The 15,389-nt window shown below is 45.6% G+C and overlaps 1 protein-coding gene across 3 annotated transcripts in view; it reads left to right on the forward strand.

Annotated features, from left to right (window-relative positions):
* Positions 1-50: 50 nt before the first annotated feature.
* The window catches only part of LOC103624580, a 31,334-nt gene continuing 15,995 nt past the window's right edge, over positions 51-15,389 (forward strand). Inside the window, exons 1-2 of one of the 3 annotated variants that reach the window (XM_017725927.1) lie at positions 51-157; positions 9,787-10,640. In XM_017725927.1, the coding sequence (XP_017581416.1) occupies positions 115-157; positions 9,787-10,640 (897 nt within the window). In that variant the 5' untranslated portion in view covers positions 51-114. Of the gene's footprint in view, positions 158-953; positions 1,048-9,786; positions 10,641-15,389 lie in introns of those variants that run through there. The other 2 variants (XM_017725928.1, XM_017725926.1) reach the window with 2 other exon arrangements.

Consider the following 15,389-nt stretch of genomic DNA (forward strand, 5'->3'; position numbering starts at 1 on the left):
CCCCCTCCCCCCCCCTCCGCGGCCGCGCAGACGATACTTAGGACAAGCCCATCCCGGCCCGCCCTGCTCCCGGGCCCCTCCGGACGGGCACCGCGCCGCTGCCGCCCCGGCCCCATGCTGCGCTCGCTGCTCTCCGGCTGCCTCTGTCCCCTCGCAGGTAAGGCTGCCAGAAGCGCGTCCCCTCTCGCTTCAGCCTCCGGCCCGTCAGCCCCGGGGCCGGCGGGGACAAAGACCGTGCTTTAGGAACCGGTTTGATTTCCTCTTAAAATGGACTTATTTCGCCTTGGTAAGCGTGGCAAAGCTTGGGAGAGAGAAGCAGGGGAGACGGGAGCACTGTGGCTCCGAGCGATCCGTGCTGCCCAGGGACCGGCACCCACCGGAGCGGCTGCTCCCGGCATCGCGCGGGTCCGGCACCACCGTGAGGCGGGTCGGGGCTGCCCTCCGCCCGTCACGGCGCGGGCGATGGACATCGCCTTGCTTCCTAGGCTACTGCATCCCCATCCTGCAGGGATTGTCTCGGGTTCGAAGTGTTTTACTTGCTCCCTCCTGTGCAGATGAGGTGACTCTGGCTGTGGTCCTGCAGTTGATCACCTGTAACTTTTTAAGCCTGTTGTGCAAACAAATTTTGTGGTCTCAGTATCCCTTTTTCAGGCATAATGGGGTCACTGTTTTATTCCTTAGCCAGAGCTGCAGGATCAGCTGCAGGATCACAAGCCCCATGTAGCAGAATTCTCTTAGCATCCCTGTTTACCGCTTAGCTTGGTTTGTGGCAGTTGTAAACGAGATCGGCAGGTTCTGTCTCATTGGCATCACTGCACTGGGCTGGTTTGCTTGGCATGGAGCTGGCTACAGAGAGGGTTTGTCAGAGTGTAAATGTAGTGTGCAGTGCAACAGCAGGACGGTAAAAATGTTGCAAAACACTGTATTTCGGGTGATTATACCTGCTGGGGTCCTGATTTTGCATCCCTATGCCAAACTCCTGTCTCCTTGGATTGCTTGCAGCAATTGTTCCCATCAGAGCTGCCACATTCTTGAGCATCCACTCAGGTACTCTCTGCTTGGATTGTGCTTCCCAGCTATCCTGGTCTGGGGCAGCTACTTAGAGCTCAGTGTGAGCTGGAGTCTCTCTGAGGTGCCCTAGCAGGTAACTGCTGGGCACTGTTGCCAGCAAGGCTGCTGAAGCAGGTTTCTCTGCCTGGGTTCAGTCTGGAAGCTGCTACCCAACAATACAAAGGGCTCTAGAGCAATGCTGCTGTGAGAACATGCCAGTATCTCCATAAGATGTGAAGGGTGGTTGAGGAGTCTTTTACAGTATGGTGGAAACTGGTCCTTTTTGCCCTGGATGTAATTTGACCATGAGCATGTTTCCTCCATGATATATAGTGCAAACCTGATGACAGGGTTAGGAGGCAAAAAGAAGCTTGCTCTTCCACATGGAAGTGTCTCTCACCACCCAGACACAGCAGAATTTTAATGGGGTAGGTGAAAGCTTTGGTGGGGGAACACTTATACAGAGCACCAAGGGATCAAAAAGATGTTCAGCTAGAATTTCTCCAAATAAGAAACAGCACTCTCTAATCACCTCAGCTAAAAAAGGCACCAAATATTATATGCGTCCTGATTTGGACCCCATCTCTATTCAGAAAGAGCATTCTTGGCTCTTTCTTGAAATCTTTGTGGCAGGGACTTAAAAGTTGCACCTCCAACAGCAACTTAAGATAGAGAATATAAACTAGAAAAAAAAAGGTTTGTTCAAGTGGCAGCTCAGTAACAGGGATTTAGGCTGGATGTTGCCTTCCTCCTCCCTGAGGGGGCTGTTAAAGCAGAAGTATCAGGGTGGCAAGGACCTCCTGTACCTGCAGGTTCAGTTTACTGCAGTTACAGAATCACTCTGCATCACCACCATCTCCTCATCATTTCACCAAGGGCCCTGTGTGGCCCCAGCAAGTGCAACAACCCCAAAAACCATCACCATTCTCACTGCAACTATAAAAGATTTCAGACACACAAGGGTATGGTTACACCTGTCCAGTGCTACCTTGTTGGAGCAGAAGCAGCTCTCCAGGGTTTTGCCAAGGGACAGCAGTGACTGCTCAAGGAGAATGTATTAACACTGACCTTTCTAACACAATTCTCGAGTTCCTTTGGCTTCAGTTGAAGCACTGGTGTCTAAACGGCCTTGGTCTTTGGGGCTATTGAACAGTTGTTTATCCAAGCTTATTATAGGCAATAAAACCTGAATTACTACATACCTGTCATCCCTGGGGGGCATGTTACATCCTTCCAAAGGGCCTCCTGTCTCCTAGTTAATTTCTGGCTGAATAATTCTCTCTAATATAAGGCAGCCTGCAGATCAGATGTACAAGGAAAAGATCAAAATTAGACAGTTTTTGCCAATGTGTGATATATTTGTTTCTACTGTTTTAATTTTCTGCTCAAACACATCAGTGAGCTCTGTGCTAAATAATCTTTTGCTGTTATACAGGGCTGCTCATGAAAGCACTGTTGCCTTTATGTAAGATTTTGAACCTTTCTCCTGGAGGAACACACGGGAATTTCAAAGGAGAAGGATTTGCAGGTCTTTAGTGACAGCTGTCATCTCCCTGACAAAAAATCTCACAAATAAGCCCACAGGTGATTGTAGGAGCTGAACTTCTTCCCTCCCCCAGCCACCATGACTAGTTACTTTGCAGAGCTGGGCACTGATCCTTGTTCACCGAAATTATCCTTGGCCTGGTTTTCCCACTGGATCATAGATACAAAGAAATAAGTTGCAGGGTAAATGCAGAGATGAGTGGGAGCAGCGCTTTCGCTGGTGCTATGCACAGGGTCAGGTGTTGGTCTAAAAACTGGTGACTGGCAGCCTACACAAGTAACTGATAAACCAGGTGGTCTGAGGGGGACCTGCTGTGCCCCGGGACTTTCTGCCAGAGGTCACTAATCTATCAGACCTGTCGTTTGGTTTCGAAAGCTTCACAGGTCACTTGGAATGAATAGGAGCAAGCTGTAAAAGTGTCAAGTGGCCTCTCTACTTGGAAATCCATTTCCTCTTTACTTCACCCAACTATATCAATCAGTAAACAATCAATCTCCCTCTCATTCCTCCTCAAATGCTTGAAAAGAGCTATAATTATCTCCTCTTTTTAAAAACGTGACTACTAAAGCAATTAATGTCTCCTCAGTCAGAGTCCTTGAACCCTGTTATCTCTCGGCATCTACTTTATATGGACTTACCATTACCAGCTGCAGCTGTGGGACCTGTAACATTTCTGGTCACATTATATTACCAAACTAGGATCCTAAGGAACTTCACATGCTTAACTATCATTGAGACTAGAGACCACCTTGGAGCCAAAAGATCTAAGTACTTTGTGCTTTTTGTTCAAGGACTATCTGAAATCTCAGCTTTGTCATAACTATTCCTTTGCATTCAACATTTTGAGCAAATCAATTTGTATATGTACATTCGTGAAATCCACATGCATTTCACTTCTCCAGTTGAATAAATTGAAGTTTCGAGAATCGGGTCTCATCATACAAATATTGTTACAGCATGGGAGCATGTGAATTTTTCAGTCACAGCTCCAGTAAAAAAACCCCAAAACAACAAGCAAACCAAGCAAAACAAAACAACAACCCCTCCCACCTTTCCTATGGCAGTGATTTTCAAATCTTCAAAAGTTTCTGCTGTTGTAGATAATTGTAACTGGTGCATTGAAGATACCAGACCCTGCGATAAGCTTTCCATATAAGTTTTTCAGCTCATGATTGTCCTAATTATTTAGGAGAAGCCTTGCGCAGATTGGGCAGCCCAAGATCCAGCAGCACACTCAGCTTGCATTGCTTGAAAAGCATTGGGAAGGCAGACAGTTTGCAGACTTTTGGTGACAAGCAGCACCTCTGCCATTGCCAGGACTGGGATCAACAAAGCACCAGGTAGTCGGGAGATCCCCACCCCGTGGAAATCCATGGCAAAGCCATGTGGAGATAGATTTTTCTCACAGAGGGTTACTCATTTTTTGGGGTGGGGACTTTTTTTGGGTTTTGGGTTGGTTTGGGTTTTTTGAAAGCGTAAGAGTAATTCAATCCTTGTGAGCACTGAGGCCCTGTCCATGCAGCGCCTGCCTGAGCCCACAGGGCTATGCAAGGGACAGCTCTTTCCCAGCCAGGGAGGTGACACGGCTCCCGCAGGCTCTCCGTGGGGGCTGCTGAGGAGGTGCCAGCACAGCCCCAGCGCCCAGCCCCACCTCTCAGCACACAAGGGGGAAAAGTCATCAGCAAAAAATGCCTATTGTTTCAGAAAGGAAGTGACCCCTTCTCTCTTAAATGCTGGGAAATTGAGACCTCATCATTGGTGAGAATAAACCCCACCTCTTCGAAATGAAAGGGAAATACCACCTGAGCCGTACTGCCAGCAGTGCTAGAGAATGTGGCACAGTGACAGAACTAAGGCAGTTTTTTTGTAAGGGAAGGAAGGAAAATGAGGGAATGCAAGGACTGAATGGGAGAGGCAGCCTTTCATTTCTAGGTCATGTGTTTGACTCCAGTGCATTACTCACTACTACCTAATAATTCTTCAAAAGGCAAAAATGATCTCTTAGTCTGTTACTTGGAGGCCACAGCCACATCACAGAACCAGTCCTGCATGGTAGGGTTTAATCCTTGGCACAGCTGGAGCCAAGGGGAGTTACTAGGCAGGCTGTGTCCTCTACAGGATGCTGAAAAACCTTTTCTGGCACTTTGCATGTGTACCTCGCTCCTGCACTCAGGGCTAAGTAGATTGGTAGGAGTGATGTGTTTGACTTTGGTCTTCCTTTGCAGGGCAGCTGTGCAAAGTCCCTGCTACTCCAGCAACCCAAGTCATTGGTGATGCCCTTTATTTTTGGCGGCACAGTAAATTTGGAAAGTACTGGCCTTATGAACTGCAGTGTGCAGGATGTTCCATGTGCAGGATGTGGCAGAGAGTAGTGGGGAGAGGAATAGATTCTCTAAGTAACTCTGAGCTGTTCACCCTGCACAAGCCTGCCAGCACCACCCACTGTAGATGGGTTTGCTGTGCACATGGACCTTGCAGCAGTTCCGGGGACAAGCAGAAGACTGCCATGGCTCTAACTCTCCTATCCTTTGTAAGATAGTGGCAGATGGAGACAGGCAAAGCTTTGGCTCCAGTTGTGCCATGTTTAACAGAGATTCTCCCAATGCCAAGTAGCCTACAAATCAGGATGAACATTTTGAGGAGACAGGTGGGCAGAGACTGGAAGGGAGGAGAACAAGAAAAGGCAGTGCTGGTATGGCATGTCTCTCTACCGCCAGTAGCAACACTCATTCCACTGCCAGCCTGGCCTCTTCCTGTCCACCAGTGCTTCCATTAGTTGCATACATGAGAAGACCATGTGCTAGGATACTTAAGTCAGTGCATCAAAGGCCAAGGACCCTCTCAGGGATGTAGCAGAGCTTAACAGGTCTTGTGCTGAAGGAATTGCCAGTGAAACACACCTTTGAGCCACAGGCATAGATGCAGAAAAGAAAAAAAAAATCAAACATGGGTTTCTGTACTTTGGAGCACAGGGATTTGGATATAGACTTTGGCTTGGTTTACTAGAAAGGTGGGAGCTTTTGCTGGAATTGGGCTTGAGCAGGACTGGAAATGCATAGGAGTTTTGCCTGGGCAGTTGTTTGAGTTCATCTCATGCATCCAACTTACTTGGGATAAAGAAATTGCTTGAAAGTAATTTTATGTTTAGGTATCTGCTCTCCTTCTCCTGTTCAGAGATCTCTGTACTAATACACCAGGCTGAGTCCTGGCAGCTGCTAGTTATTGTGCAACTGGAAAAATGCAGTTGGACTGAAAAGTCCCAAGAAAGGGAAGCCTTGGGACAGGAGCTGATGGGAGGGTATTTACCTTTGAAAGATTTAAGTTTCTCTATTAGGCTATGCTAACTGCAACATAGAAATATCCTAGAAAACAATTCAGAAGTGATGCAAAGTTCTAGAGACTTAGGTGGGACACATCCATTCCGTTCACTCCCTACTAGTTACCTTCAGGTATTAGCTAGTTCACTGTCACCACCTCCTTGTGAGCTAGGAACCAGTCTGATTCTCCAGCTTTACAGGAACAGGAAACCCATCTTCCCAAGGCTACACATGATCACTTACCATCACTTACAGGCATGGATTTCAATCCAGGGAACTCTGTTCATCTCTAGGGTGATTACAGAGCCATATAACTCTTTGAGAGAGCTATTAGGCAAGTAGCACAAGCTAACCTGAGACAATGTTTGGCTTGGGCACACATGTTGAAGATGTTTCAGGAACCTGTACTGATTCTGAAGCACACACACGAAACTCCACTCCTTCCCTGGCTGCCACACCAGCGTACCAGCCAGCTTCCTAAAAGCTACAGCATTTGCTACCTTACCCCCACCCCGGAGGGATGTAGTAAATCAGTCCAGGGGAAAAGAAACAAAAAACAACAACAAAAATCTTGGCTGAATTCCCAGGAACAGCAGTGTGAAATCTGGCTGGCCTCCAGCGCAAGTAAATACATCTTACCATTGTTAATGCCACCGTTCAGGTCTCTGAAGTTCTTCACACCTCCTTTCAGAAGTGTCTGTGCGGGAGTGTTTGTAACCATACCCCTGCAGCACGCTCCCTCCAGTACCAGGCAGGAGCTATCTTACTTCCTTGCTTTACTCAGGGCCCCTGGTATTGCTGAACAAAGCACTTAGAGGCCAAGCCCTCAGCGAAAATTAGCTGACACAGTTCTGTTAAGGGCCCTGGAAATAAGTTAATTTATAGCAGCTGAGGGTCTGGGTCACTTTTTTTTTGTAATTGCGCAGATGAGCTTTAATTGCACCATTCTGATGTTTGTTAGCAGTATGCTTGAAAGAGCTGAGTGGTTTTGTATGCCTCTTTTGAGATCTGTAGCAGGAACAATCTGCTTGTTGGAAGCCCCACGGTTTAGATTCTATAATCCAGCTAACAGGAAGAAGAGAGACTGTTCTGTCAGTGAGGTGCAGCAAGAATAACTTGAGTTTCAGGTCACTGCCTTAATCACTGGAGGTCTTTCTGCTGTAGCACAGATGACTTCACTGACCATAGGAAAGTATTATTGAATGAATGAGGACGAGATACCTAAGTGTGTTGCAAAATCCTGTTGTCCTTTGCCACTATTCTGATCTTGTGGTAGGGGGATGATAACATTTTGCATCATCACGGGGTGTTGGAAGAATAAATCAGAAATGCTCAAACACTGTGGTTAGCAGGACCTGATAGTGCTGACAGCAATGGTTTGCAGCCTAGAACAGATAAACAATTTTTGTGAAACATGTTGCTAGTGATCACAGTAAGGGGAGAGCAAAGAACTGTTGTTGGCATCAAGGCAGCCATCCCACAGAGGGTCAAAGATTTCATCTTATTTCCTACTTTTTCTACTCTAGCCAAACCTTCTTGTTCACATTGCAGCTTTTGTAGTCATAAAAGATACGCATTAAAGCATCTGACATCTCCTTCTGTAAGTAGCAAGACCTCATTTTAATATGCTGCTTCCTGATTTTAGACAAAGAAATATTTGTGTAGGCCAGGGTGAAACCAGTTAAGCAAGAAAAAAAAGGGGCAGATTGAAAGAAGTGAGAGAATCTCCAGTCAAAGGAAAGCATGGCATGATTAATAAGTGAAAGCAATCAGTCTGTGGCAAGGAACTATCATTGCATATAGTAATTCCTGGTAAGAGTGACAGCTGTATGGTTTGTTTTAAAAAATAATTCGCCTCCTGACTCTCAGTGGGTTTTTTGGCCAGCTGGGGTAGTGATGCCATCAGAAGAGCCTGTAAGCCTTGTACTTTTCATGAAGATGCAAAGTTTTGTCTCTCGATGCCAAGAGGTGTTTGCAGCTGAGCAGGTAGATCCTCTTGACTCCAAATCAAAGTGACTCAGTTCCACCTCCTCCTTCCAAGACCTGGCACACAGCTTCCTCTTACAGCTGGTGTTTTGCTGTGTGTGAAGCTGCAGACCAGCCACCCTGTTCCCTCTCCTCAGTTCAGGGTTCCTCATGCTTATCCCAAAAGTGGAAGAATAACAACACAGCCCAGCACAGGCAGCTCCTGAAGAGCTTTCCAGGGCAATGTCTTTTTCTTGCTCCCTACCACAGGAACATCCTGGTGTTGTATTGCTGAGGTCTGGCACTGACTGTCCCAAACATGGCTCTTTGCACTGGGAAGATGCCTGTGAATCCCACTAAGGGAGGCACTGCAATTCTGTATATGATAAACAAATCTTATATAAGGGGTATTAGCGCTATGTGCCACAAAAAGCCCATCAGATTATTTATCATTCACTGCCCTTTATGAAAATCCAGTATAAAATATTAAATCAGTGGGTGTCTGTGAACAGCAAAGAGCATGTTTCAGTGGTATCCCAGGAAATTCTCAAGATCAAATGAAGGGAATTCAAATAAAGTAGAAAATGATCCATGTAAGAGTTAGCTTGGCCTTAATGAGTAAAAGTCTCCCTTGTCTGAGTGCATTGCAGAAAGCAAGCTGGAGGAGATAAAGCTGGAAAATGGGTTATTTCTGAAATTCAGAGCTTCTTGGGTTACTGTGAAGGAGAACTGCACAGCAGGGCTCTCCATGATCCACCACTGGTGGGGTGGATCCCAGGCTTTCCTGCCTACCTAGGGACAGTTACATCTCTGGGAGCGAGTTTGCGAAAGTGCTGATGGTTTGATTCAGGCAAAAAGAAATAGAAGAGGGGAATTAAGTAGAAAGTAAGACATCCAGAAAAGTGCATGCATTGTAGCCCTCTGAGGTGCTCTGGGTCAGGCACTAAATAAGGGAGGAAATACCAGAGAAACTGAAGTTTTGTTCTGCATCAATTCCCTGTTCCAAATCCACAAACATATGTATTTGGAACTGAGATTTGTAGTTTGCTAAAGGGTAGATGCAGAACTTTCACACTGGCTCTCATACCATCGTGATCCAGAAGTCTGCACTATGAAATATTATAGTCAGAAAAACAGTAAGAAAAACCTGGGGGCAGATCTTTGCCTGCTGAAGATCAGCCTTTGATCCAGAGACTGTTCTATCACATTACTGTGTAAAATAATTGTGATTTGAAAACAAGTCCTCTTTGTCCATGTGCAAAAAGCTCTTGAACAAGACTGCCCCCATCTCTTTTGTCTTTATGAATAAGGTAAGAGTTCACTTAAAAATATTATTTCATAGCTAAAACCATAAGAAAAAGATCTACAGTGCCTTATTTGCTTTTCTTATCAGAACTTGATTTTTGTCACCTGTATGTGAGCAGAGAATACTGGAGAAAATACAAAAGAGTTTGCAAATTGCTTGTTGTCACCGAAAATTCACTTAAGCCCATTGAAAGACTGATTTTATTTTGCTCTTTTTTCTGCTGGTTCAGAATACATTTAATCAGAGAAAATATTTGAGCCTTAAATTAATGTCTATCGGGCTGAAAGAACATGTACATCTCTCCATCTATATGCAGGTAATTACTAAAACGTCATCTGGCTACGTTTGTTGTTTTCTACCTATCTACCAAATCAGAACTGTGCTTTTATGGGCCCCCCTGAAGGACTCTGAGGCTATGAAACACACGGCTTTTGTTGCAGCAAAGCCGACAAGAAAGCTTCATATAGCTCAAGGAAAACAAATTAGGGCTGTCCCCCTCTACCGCCTTGGTACAGGCAGTTTTACATTCCACATCCCTCAGGGGATGCATTAGACACTGCGTTTTGTAGCCTCCTGTGACCTTCTACTTGTTTTCTTTTAAGCAGGTAAGAAGAGCCCACCTGCTGAGGACAAAGTTGTGTTAACACACATGAAGATACTGAGCAATGAAGGAATTCAAAACCCAGGGTTAATCCCAGATGCTCCAGCTGACACAGCCTGCACAGAAGAGTCCCATCTTCCCAGTACCAGTCTCCCACCAGACTGCCTGGGAAGTCCAGATGCAGCAGCTGCACCAGCAGATCCAGACTATGTGGATGGCCTGGCAAGCACTGACTATGTAGCCACCCTGCCTGACCTCAGTGCCTTCGAGTCCAAGTGCCGGCTTCACAGATTCTCCAAATTTGAATCTGAGGACTCGGGGGTTGAGTTGCCAAGTGGTGCTAATTCCCCATCAACGCCGACGGGCTCAGAGAAGAGCTTTGTCCTTCCCAGCAGAGACTCGTTTTGTGACTCAGGCGTGCTTAGCACTTCTTCTTCTCCTGAAATTGACCATCAGTTAATGAGAACATGTAAAGAACATGCCAGAAAAGTCAGCCTCCAAGATCCAGAGAGCAAAAAGCAAGCTGATTACTACAGTCAGGAGGCAGATGCTGTACAGGATCCTACAGTTTCCCTTGAAGACTTCATCGTCCCTCAGGAAGAAAGTCCTGATGAACATTTTGACCAGGGAGACAAGCAGTGTCCAGAAAAGGAACCTACCCCAGAGATGGACCTTTTCATGGAAAGCACTCTTTCCACCCCAGGTCCCATAGAAGAGCCAAAGACAATTGCTGACAACTTCCCAGAGAATTTTGGCAGCATGCAAGACCTTCAGATCCATGAACATCAGCTGAAGAAGTACCCCACAAGTGACAGTCTGGATGAATACATGGATGAATGCTGTAGACTGAGTGAGGTGAGAAACACCCAGACTGAATCTTAAATCTAGGCCTGTCCAAACACCCCAGTTAGTGTTCAAGTCCTGTTTGTCACAAACTAAACACATCTGAGTGAGTTTAGAGTATCTCCCCTGAAACTGTTTTAAGCAGTAAAAAATGGTAATTGATTTTCAAGATTTCTTTTCATACCAGTAAAATTCTGAAGTAATTTGTAAAAATCAGGTCTGGGTGAGGATAACAAATTACTCATGGAGATCTGGTGTTCCAAAAAGCCCTAGATTAGAGCATGGACTTGATTCTGGTCTCAAAATGAAGATTATGAAGTTAGTCATCATCCTCTGATATGCGGGGTAGGGGTCAGAACATAGGTTTATTTTCAAGACCAGGTTATTCTTGTCTCTGGGAACAGCTGGCCTGCTTTTCGGGCCCTGAAATTTGTAAAGAACTTGTCTAAGGGATAATTAATTTCTGTCCAGGACTGTTGTGTCCTGTTAACTGTCTCAAATAATGCATAAGCAGGAAGCTAATTCACATATTCAGATTTTTGTTGGGCTGGAGTTAAGAGTTGCCATTTTAACTTGGCAACATAGCTGTGAAGGCCCAAACTGCAAAAAAAAAACAGCAGGAGGTCCCACTCCATACTCCATCTCTTCCCCCTTGCTGGGTACCCTGCGCCACTGTCAAGAGAATAAAAAGCCCTTCTGTGCACCTTCTCCCATAGCGGGTGCTGGTAAGCACTCCCCCCAGTTCTTTACCTGAAGCCTCATGCTGCTGAAGTGCAGACAGATCACTGCCTTGCCTGCACACTGCAGTGGATTCCAGGAACCAGCAAAGCAAAGATCTCAGTGGGGAGCTGATTCTTGACAGAGACAGACCAAAGAACCCCATGAGCAAAGGGAAAGGAGAAGGGCAGACTAGGTGAAGAGGGTCACACAAACACACAAAAGCATCAAATGGTGCCTAGTGGGGGTTTCTTTTTGGGGCGTTCATTGTGGTAATAGTGATGAATTGGAATTGGAGATGGGTGGGAGGAAGGCAAGTAACAAGTGATGTGTGCTGTGCATATAATTTAACCATGACCTTGCTGCCCTGAACAATCGGGCGCTGGACTTCCTCTGCAGCATGCCAAACCCTCTTGAGCAGTGAGGAAGGTCAGAGATGTCCCCTCTCTGTTAACATTCCATATCAAAGCAATACAAGCAACACATGATCCATCTGAGCAGTGTTTTCTTCCCCAGAGCTGTCTCACACATGGCAGAAGACATATGTCTATTTTGCACAGATCCCAAACAGACCTGGCCATGTGGCAGAGAGTTCAAGAAAGGATCAGAGCAGCAGAATCTGATAATAAGGAGACTTCATAAAAAGGTACCTAAATTCTCTGTTGCACTCTGGAGAGTTTGCAGGCAGATTTGGTTTTGTCTGACAGCTCTGTATGCCCATGAAATTCCTTTAAATCCTTGGTGAAATGAAGCCTCAGTTTCCCAAAGCAGAGCATTTAAATAAACAAGAGAATAAATTAGAAAGAAGCTGAAGAGGAAATGAAGCTCTTGGTGGCTTATCTCCCCTCCTTTTTAATATCCTCACTGGCTGAGTGCTAAAGCTCTGTGCCCTAGAGCACTTTTCTGTCTTTGTTTTTTGAGCTGTATAAATACAGCTGTGACCTCGATGCTGGGGAAGTTTGCCCCTCTTCACAGCACACTTCCAGGCTGCTGTATCTCAAGAGCAGCACTCCTCAAACTGCTGGGATGCCAGGTAGCAGCAAAGTTGACTGGGACAAGAAATGCTTATGGGCTGCTGCACAGCCCTGCAGCTGCTGCTGCTCTGTGTGCTTCAGAGCACCAGGACAGCCTCTGGTAGTTGCAGAGCCTTCTGCCCTCACCAAATCTGCACCAGGCTGACCTGTCCTCACTGTCATGCAACAGAGACCTGTTCAGAAGTGATGTACAGATCATCCTCTGGTCATCATACAGCTGACAGATGCATCTTGGTTCATCCCATCTGAGGCTCTGCTCCAGGCTTTCTCTGTGGTTTTCACATTTGCCTGTAACCTGTCCAAGACACAACGTGGTACTTAAAAACCAATCTCTGCTATGGCCTGTTGTCTTCTGAGGGACTCAGATACCCCTGGAAATGAATCAGTGTGTTGTCTAAAAGAAAGCAGGCCAGCACAGCATATTCCCACCCTGCTTGGCAAGAACATGGCAAACCAAATTGCTCCATCAATAGAAATGCAAGAGTGCTTACACTGGCTTATAATTAATGCTAGGTGGAAGCATTATTTAATTATAGGTGACACCTTCTTCCTCAGTTTTGTTGATGGTTTTGGGAGCTTTCAAGTAACAGAAGAGCAGTTGAGTTTCCCCAGCCCAGCTGGCTGTGGCGATGCCAACTGTGCTTATTGGCTCACCACAGCCAAACAGGGACTCAGTCTCTGGATGAAGCTGTCCCTTGATGCCCTCCTGACCATCCCTTGCTGTTGAGGCCACTTCCAAGAGAACATGAAGGAAAATGCTGAAAAAGAGAGACTGGAAATGACTGAATGTTTTGACCATTTGGATTCAGTTGGTGAATGGCTTTGGCTGAAAATATACATCAAATCATTTCAGTCCAGCACTTTTAGACAAAGCTTTCTGATCTTTTGTTTTGAACTGTTGTTATTTTGAAATTTGCCTACATTTTGAAAGATGAAAGAAAATGGAAGCTGTCAAACAACAAGAGAAAGAACTTTGAAGCCTAAATAAAAGCATTTCCTTTTAAGCTTGAAGATACATAGCTTTTGATGCTTTTGCCTTACAAACACTTCCTCACACTCCATAAAGTTTACATTTAAAGTCAGCCCAGCCCATATGGCTAGAAGAAGAAAGAGGGTGAGAGCACTGTCATCATTAAATGAAAAAATAAATTGTTATTCATGCAGTGCTATTTATCCTGGGCCAAAGCAGTCAAAATGTTTCTCTACAGAGTGGTACTGTTCAGGGCAAGGATAGGGCTACCTGTGATGGTCAGCTCCATAGCCTGTGCCAGAGGAAACCAGAAGCTATCAGTAAGCACAGCCCCTCCTGGACAGCAGGGTGGAGCCGTCAGAAATACACAGCACGATCCCTCTCTTTCCTGTTATTCACAAGCCTTTTGGTGCTGTCAGCTGCCAGTGACAAATGCTTCCCGCTCAGCCTGTGGCATCACCAATTGGTTGCTCTGAGCCCGTGATGGGAGGTTTGTAATTATGTTCCCTGTCCAGTGGCGCAGTGACCGTGCTGCCTGTACTGGCCATGCTCACATGGTAAGAGCATGCAGTGAGGGATGTATGGCAGGATGGAGCATAGTATAACCCAAAATTATATAACCCAAAACTATCCACAAGAAAAGCGAAGAGCATTGTGTGAAGCACAGAAACCTAAGGCAATGCAAGATACATCAGTGAGCATTTGTCTGAACGAAGAAAAGCTGCCCCTGCAAACTGCCCGTCATCTTCAGCTCCTGCTGCCAGGTCTAGTACAGGACAGTTCTCCATTGAGCCCGACTGTAGAAAAGCACATCACTTGCATCCAAGCAACAGATAATGGCTGAAATGAGGCAGGACAAAGTGATAACTAGATGATCAGACATGCAGATTTTGATTATACATCGGTTGGACTAGAGGCTTGAAAGCAACTCTCATTCTTGCAGCTCCCACTGAACTTCAAATCTTTGTACTGCTCAGATGCTGCAGTGAGCACAATGTTCCCCAGAGACAAGAGCTCAGGCTCCCGCCTTTGTGAGCTGGCTAGCCTCAGAGGAAAAATGTGATTTACACCAATCAAAATATTGACTAGAGAGCTCTTGATAAGCCAAAGCTCCCTGTGCAGATGCTGATCCTGTATTTTTAAGCTTCCTAAGAAATCTGTGGGCCAGCACAACTGTCATGGTTTATTGCCAGGGACACAAATACTGAAAACCTGTCCCCAAAACTTAGTCAAGTGAGCACTGACAAGGACAGAGATCCCTCTTTAGTTACACAGTCAATGTAGTGCACCTTAACTCCTCACGGTCAGACAAACGTAATGTGAGTAACTGAGCATAGCATAGCTGGGAGCCTTTAACTCTGTTTCTTCCAGATGAGGGTCTGGCTCATTCTCATGTACCTAAAAGCAAAATCTGGCACCTATTATATATTACATTCTTACTTTCCTAGAGAAGCTTTAACCATTTGATTCATAAATTGTCTGTATGATCCTTCACATCTTCACCTTACAGAAAAGTAGGCAAGATGTTTTTCCTTCTTCATAGGCTTTATCAACTCAAAAATGGGCACACAGCTTTTGTTCCAAAACTATTTGACAATTCCCATATGGAGAATAGGACAAATTTCAGTCATGAAGCTTCAACTGGGAGGACAGAGAATGGGAGAAAATGTAAAATGTTTGCAGTTTTCCTGTGGTTGCTCACTCATCACTACTTGCATAAAACTGTCTCACAGGTGCTGAGAGGAAAATATTTAGACCAGAACAAGACAGACCAGAGTCTATGCTGCACTTGGCAACACCAAATGATAGCCAGGGTTCTTCAGGTATTTCCAGTCTATAAAAAGCCAAAGTCCTTGAAGGGTTCCTAGAGTGACCCTCTCTGTGCAATTGTTTTGGGGGCAACCAGCTAAATTACAGCTAAATACAAATGTTCTGTATAGAACACCTGCCATCTCTGCGCAATCCTGATGCTAACAGGCCCTGTGGAGGGTGAGCAGGGTGAAGCACACCCCTAAAAATTTTTACCATTGCATTTTTTCC

This window comes from Corvus brachyrhynchos, unplaced genomic scaffold (assembly GCF_000691975.1).
Source record: "Corvus brachyrhynchos isolate BGI_N302 unplaced genomic scaffold, ASM69197v1 scaffold61, whole genome shotgun sequence".
NCBI lineage: Eukaryota > Metazoa > Chordata > Aves > Passeriformes > Corvidae > Corvus > Corvus brachyrhynchos.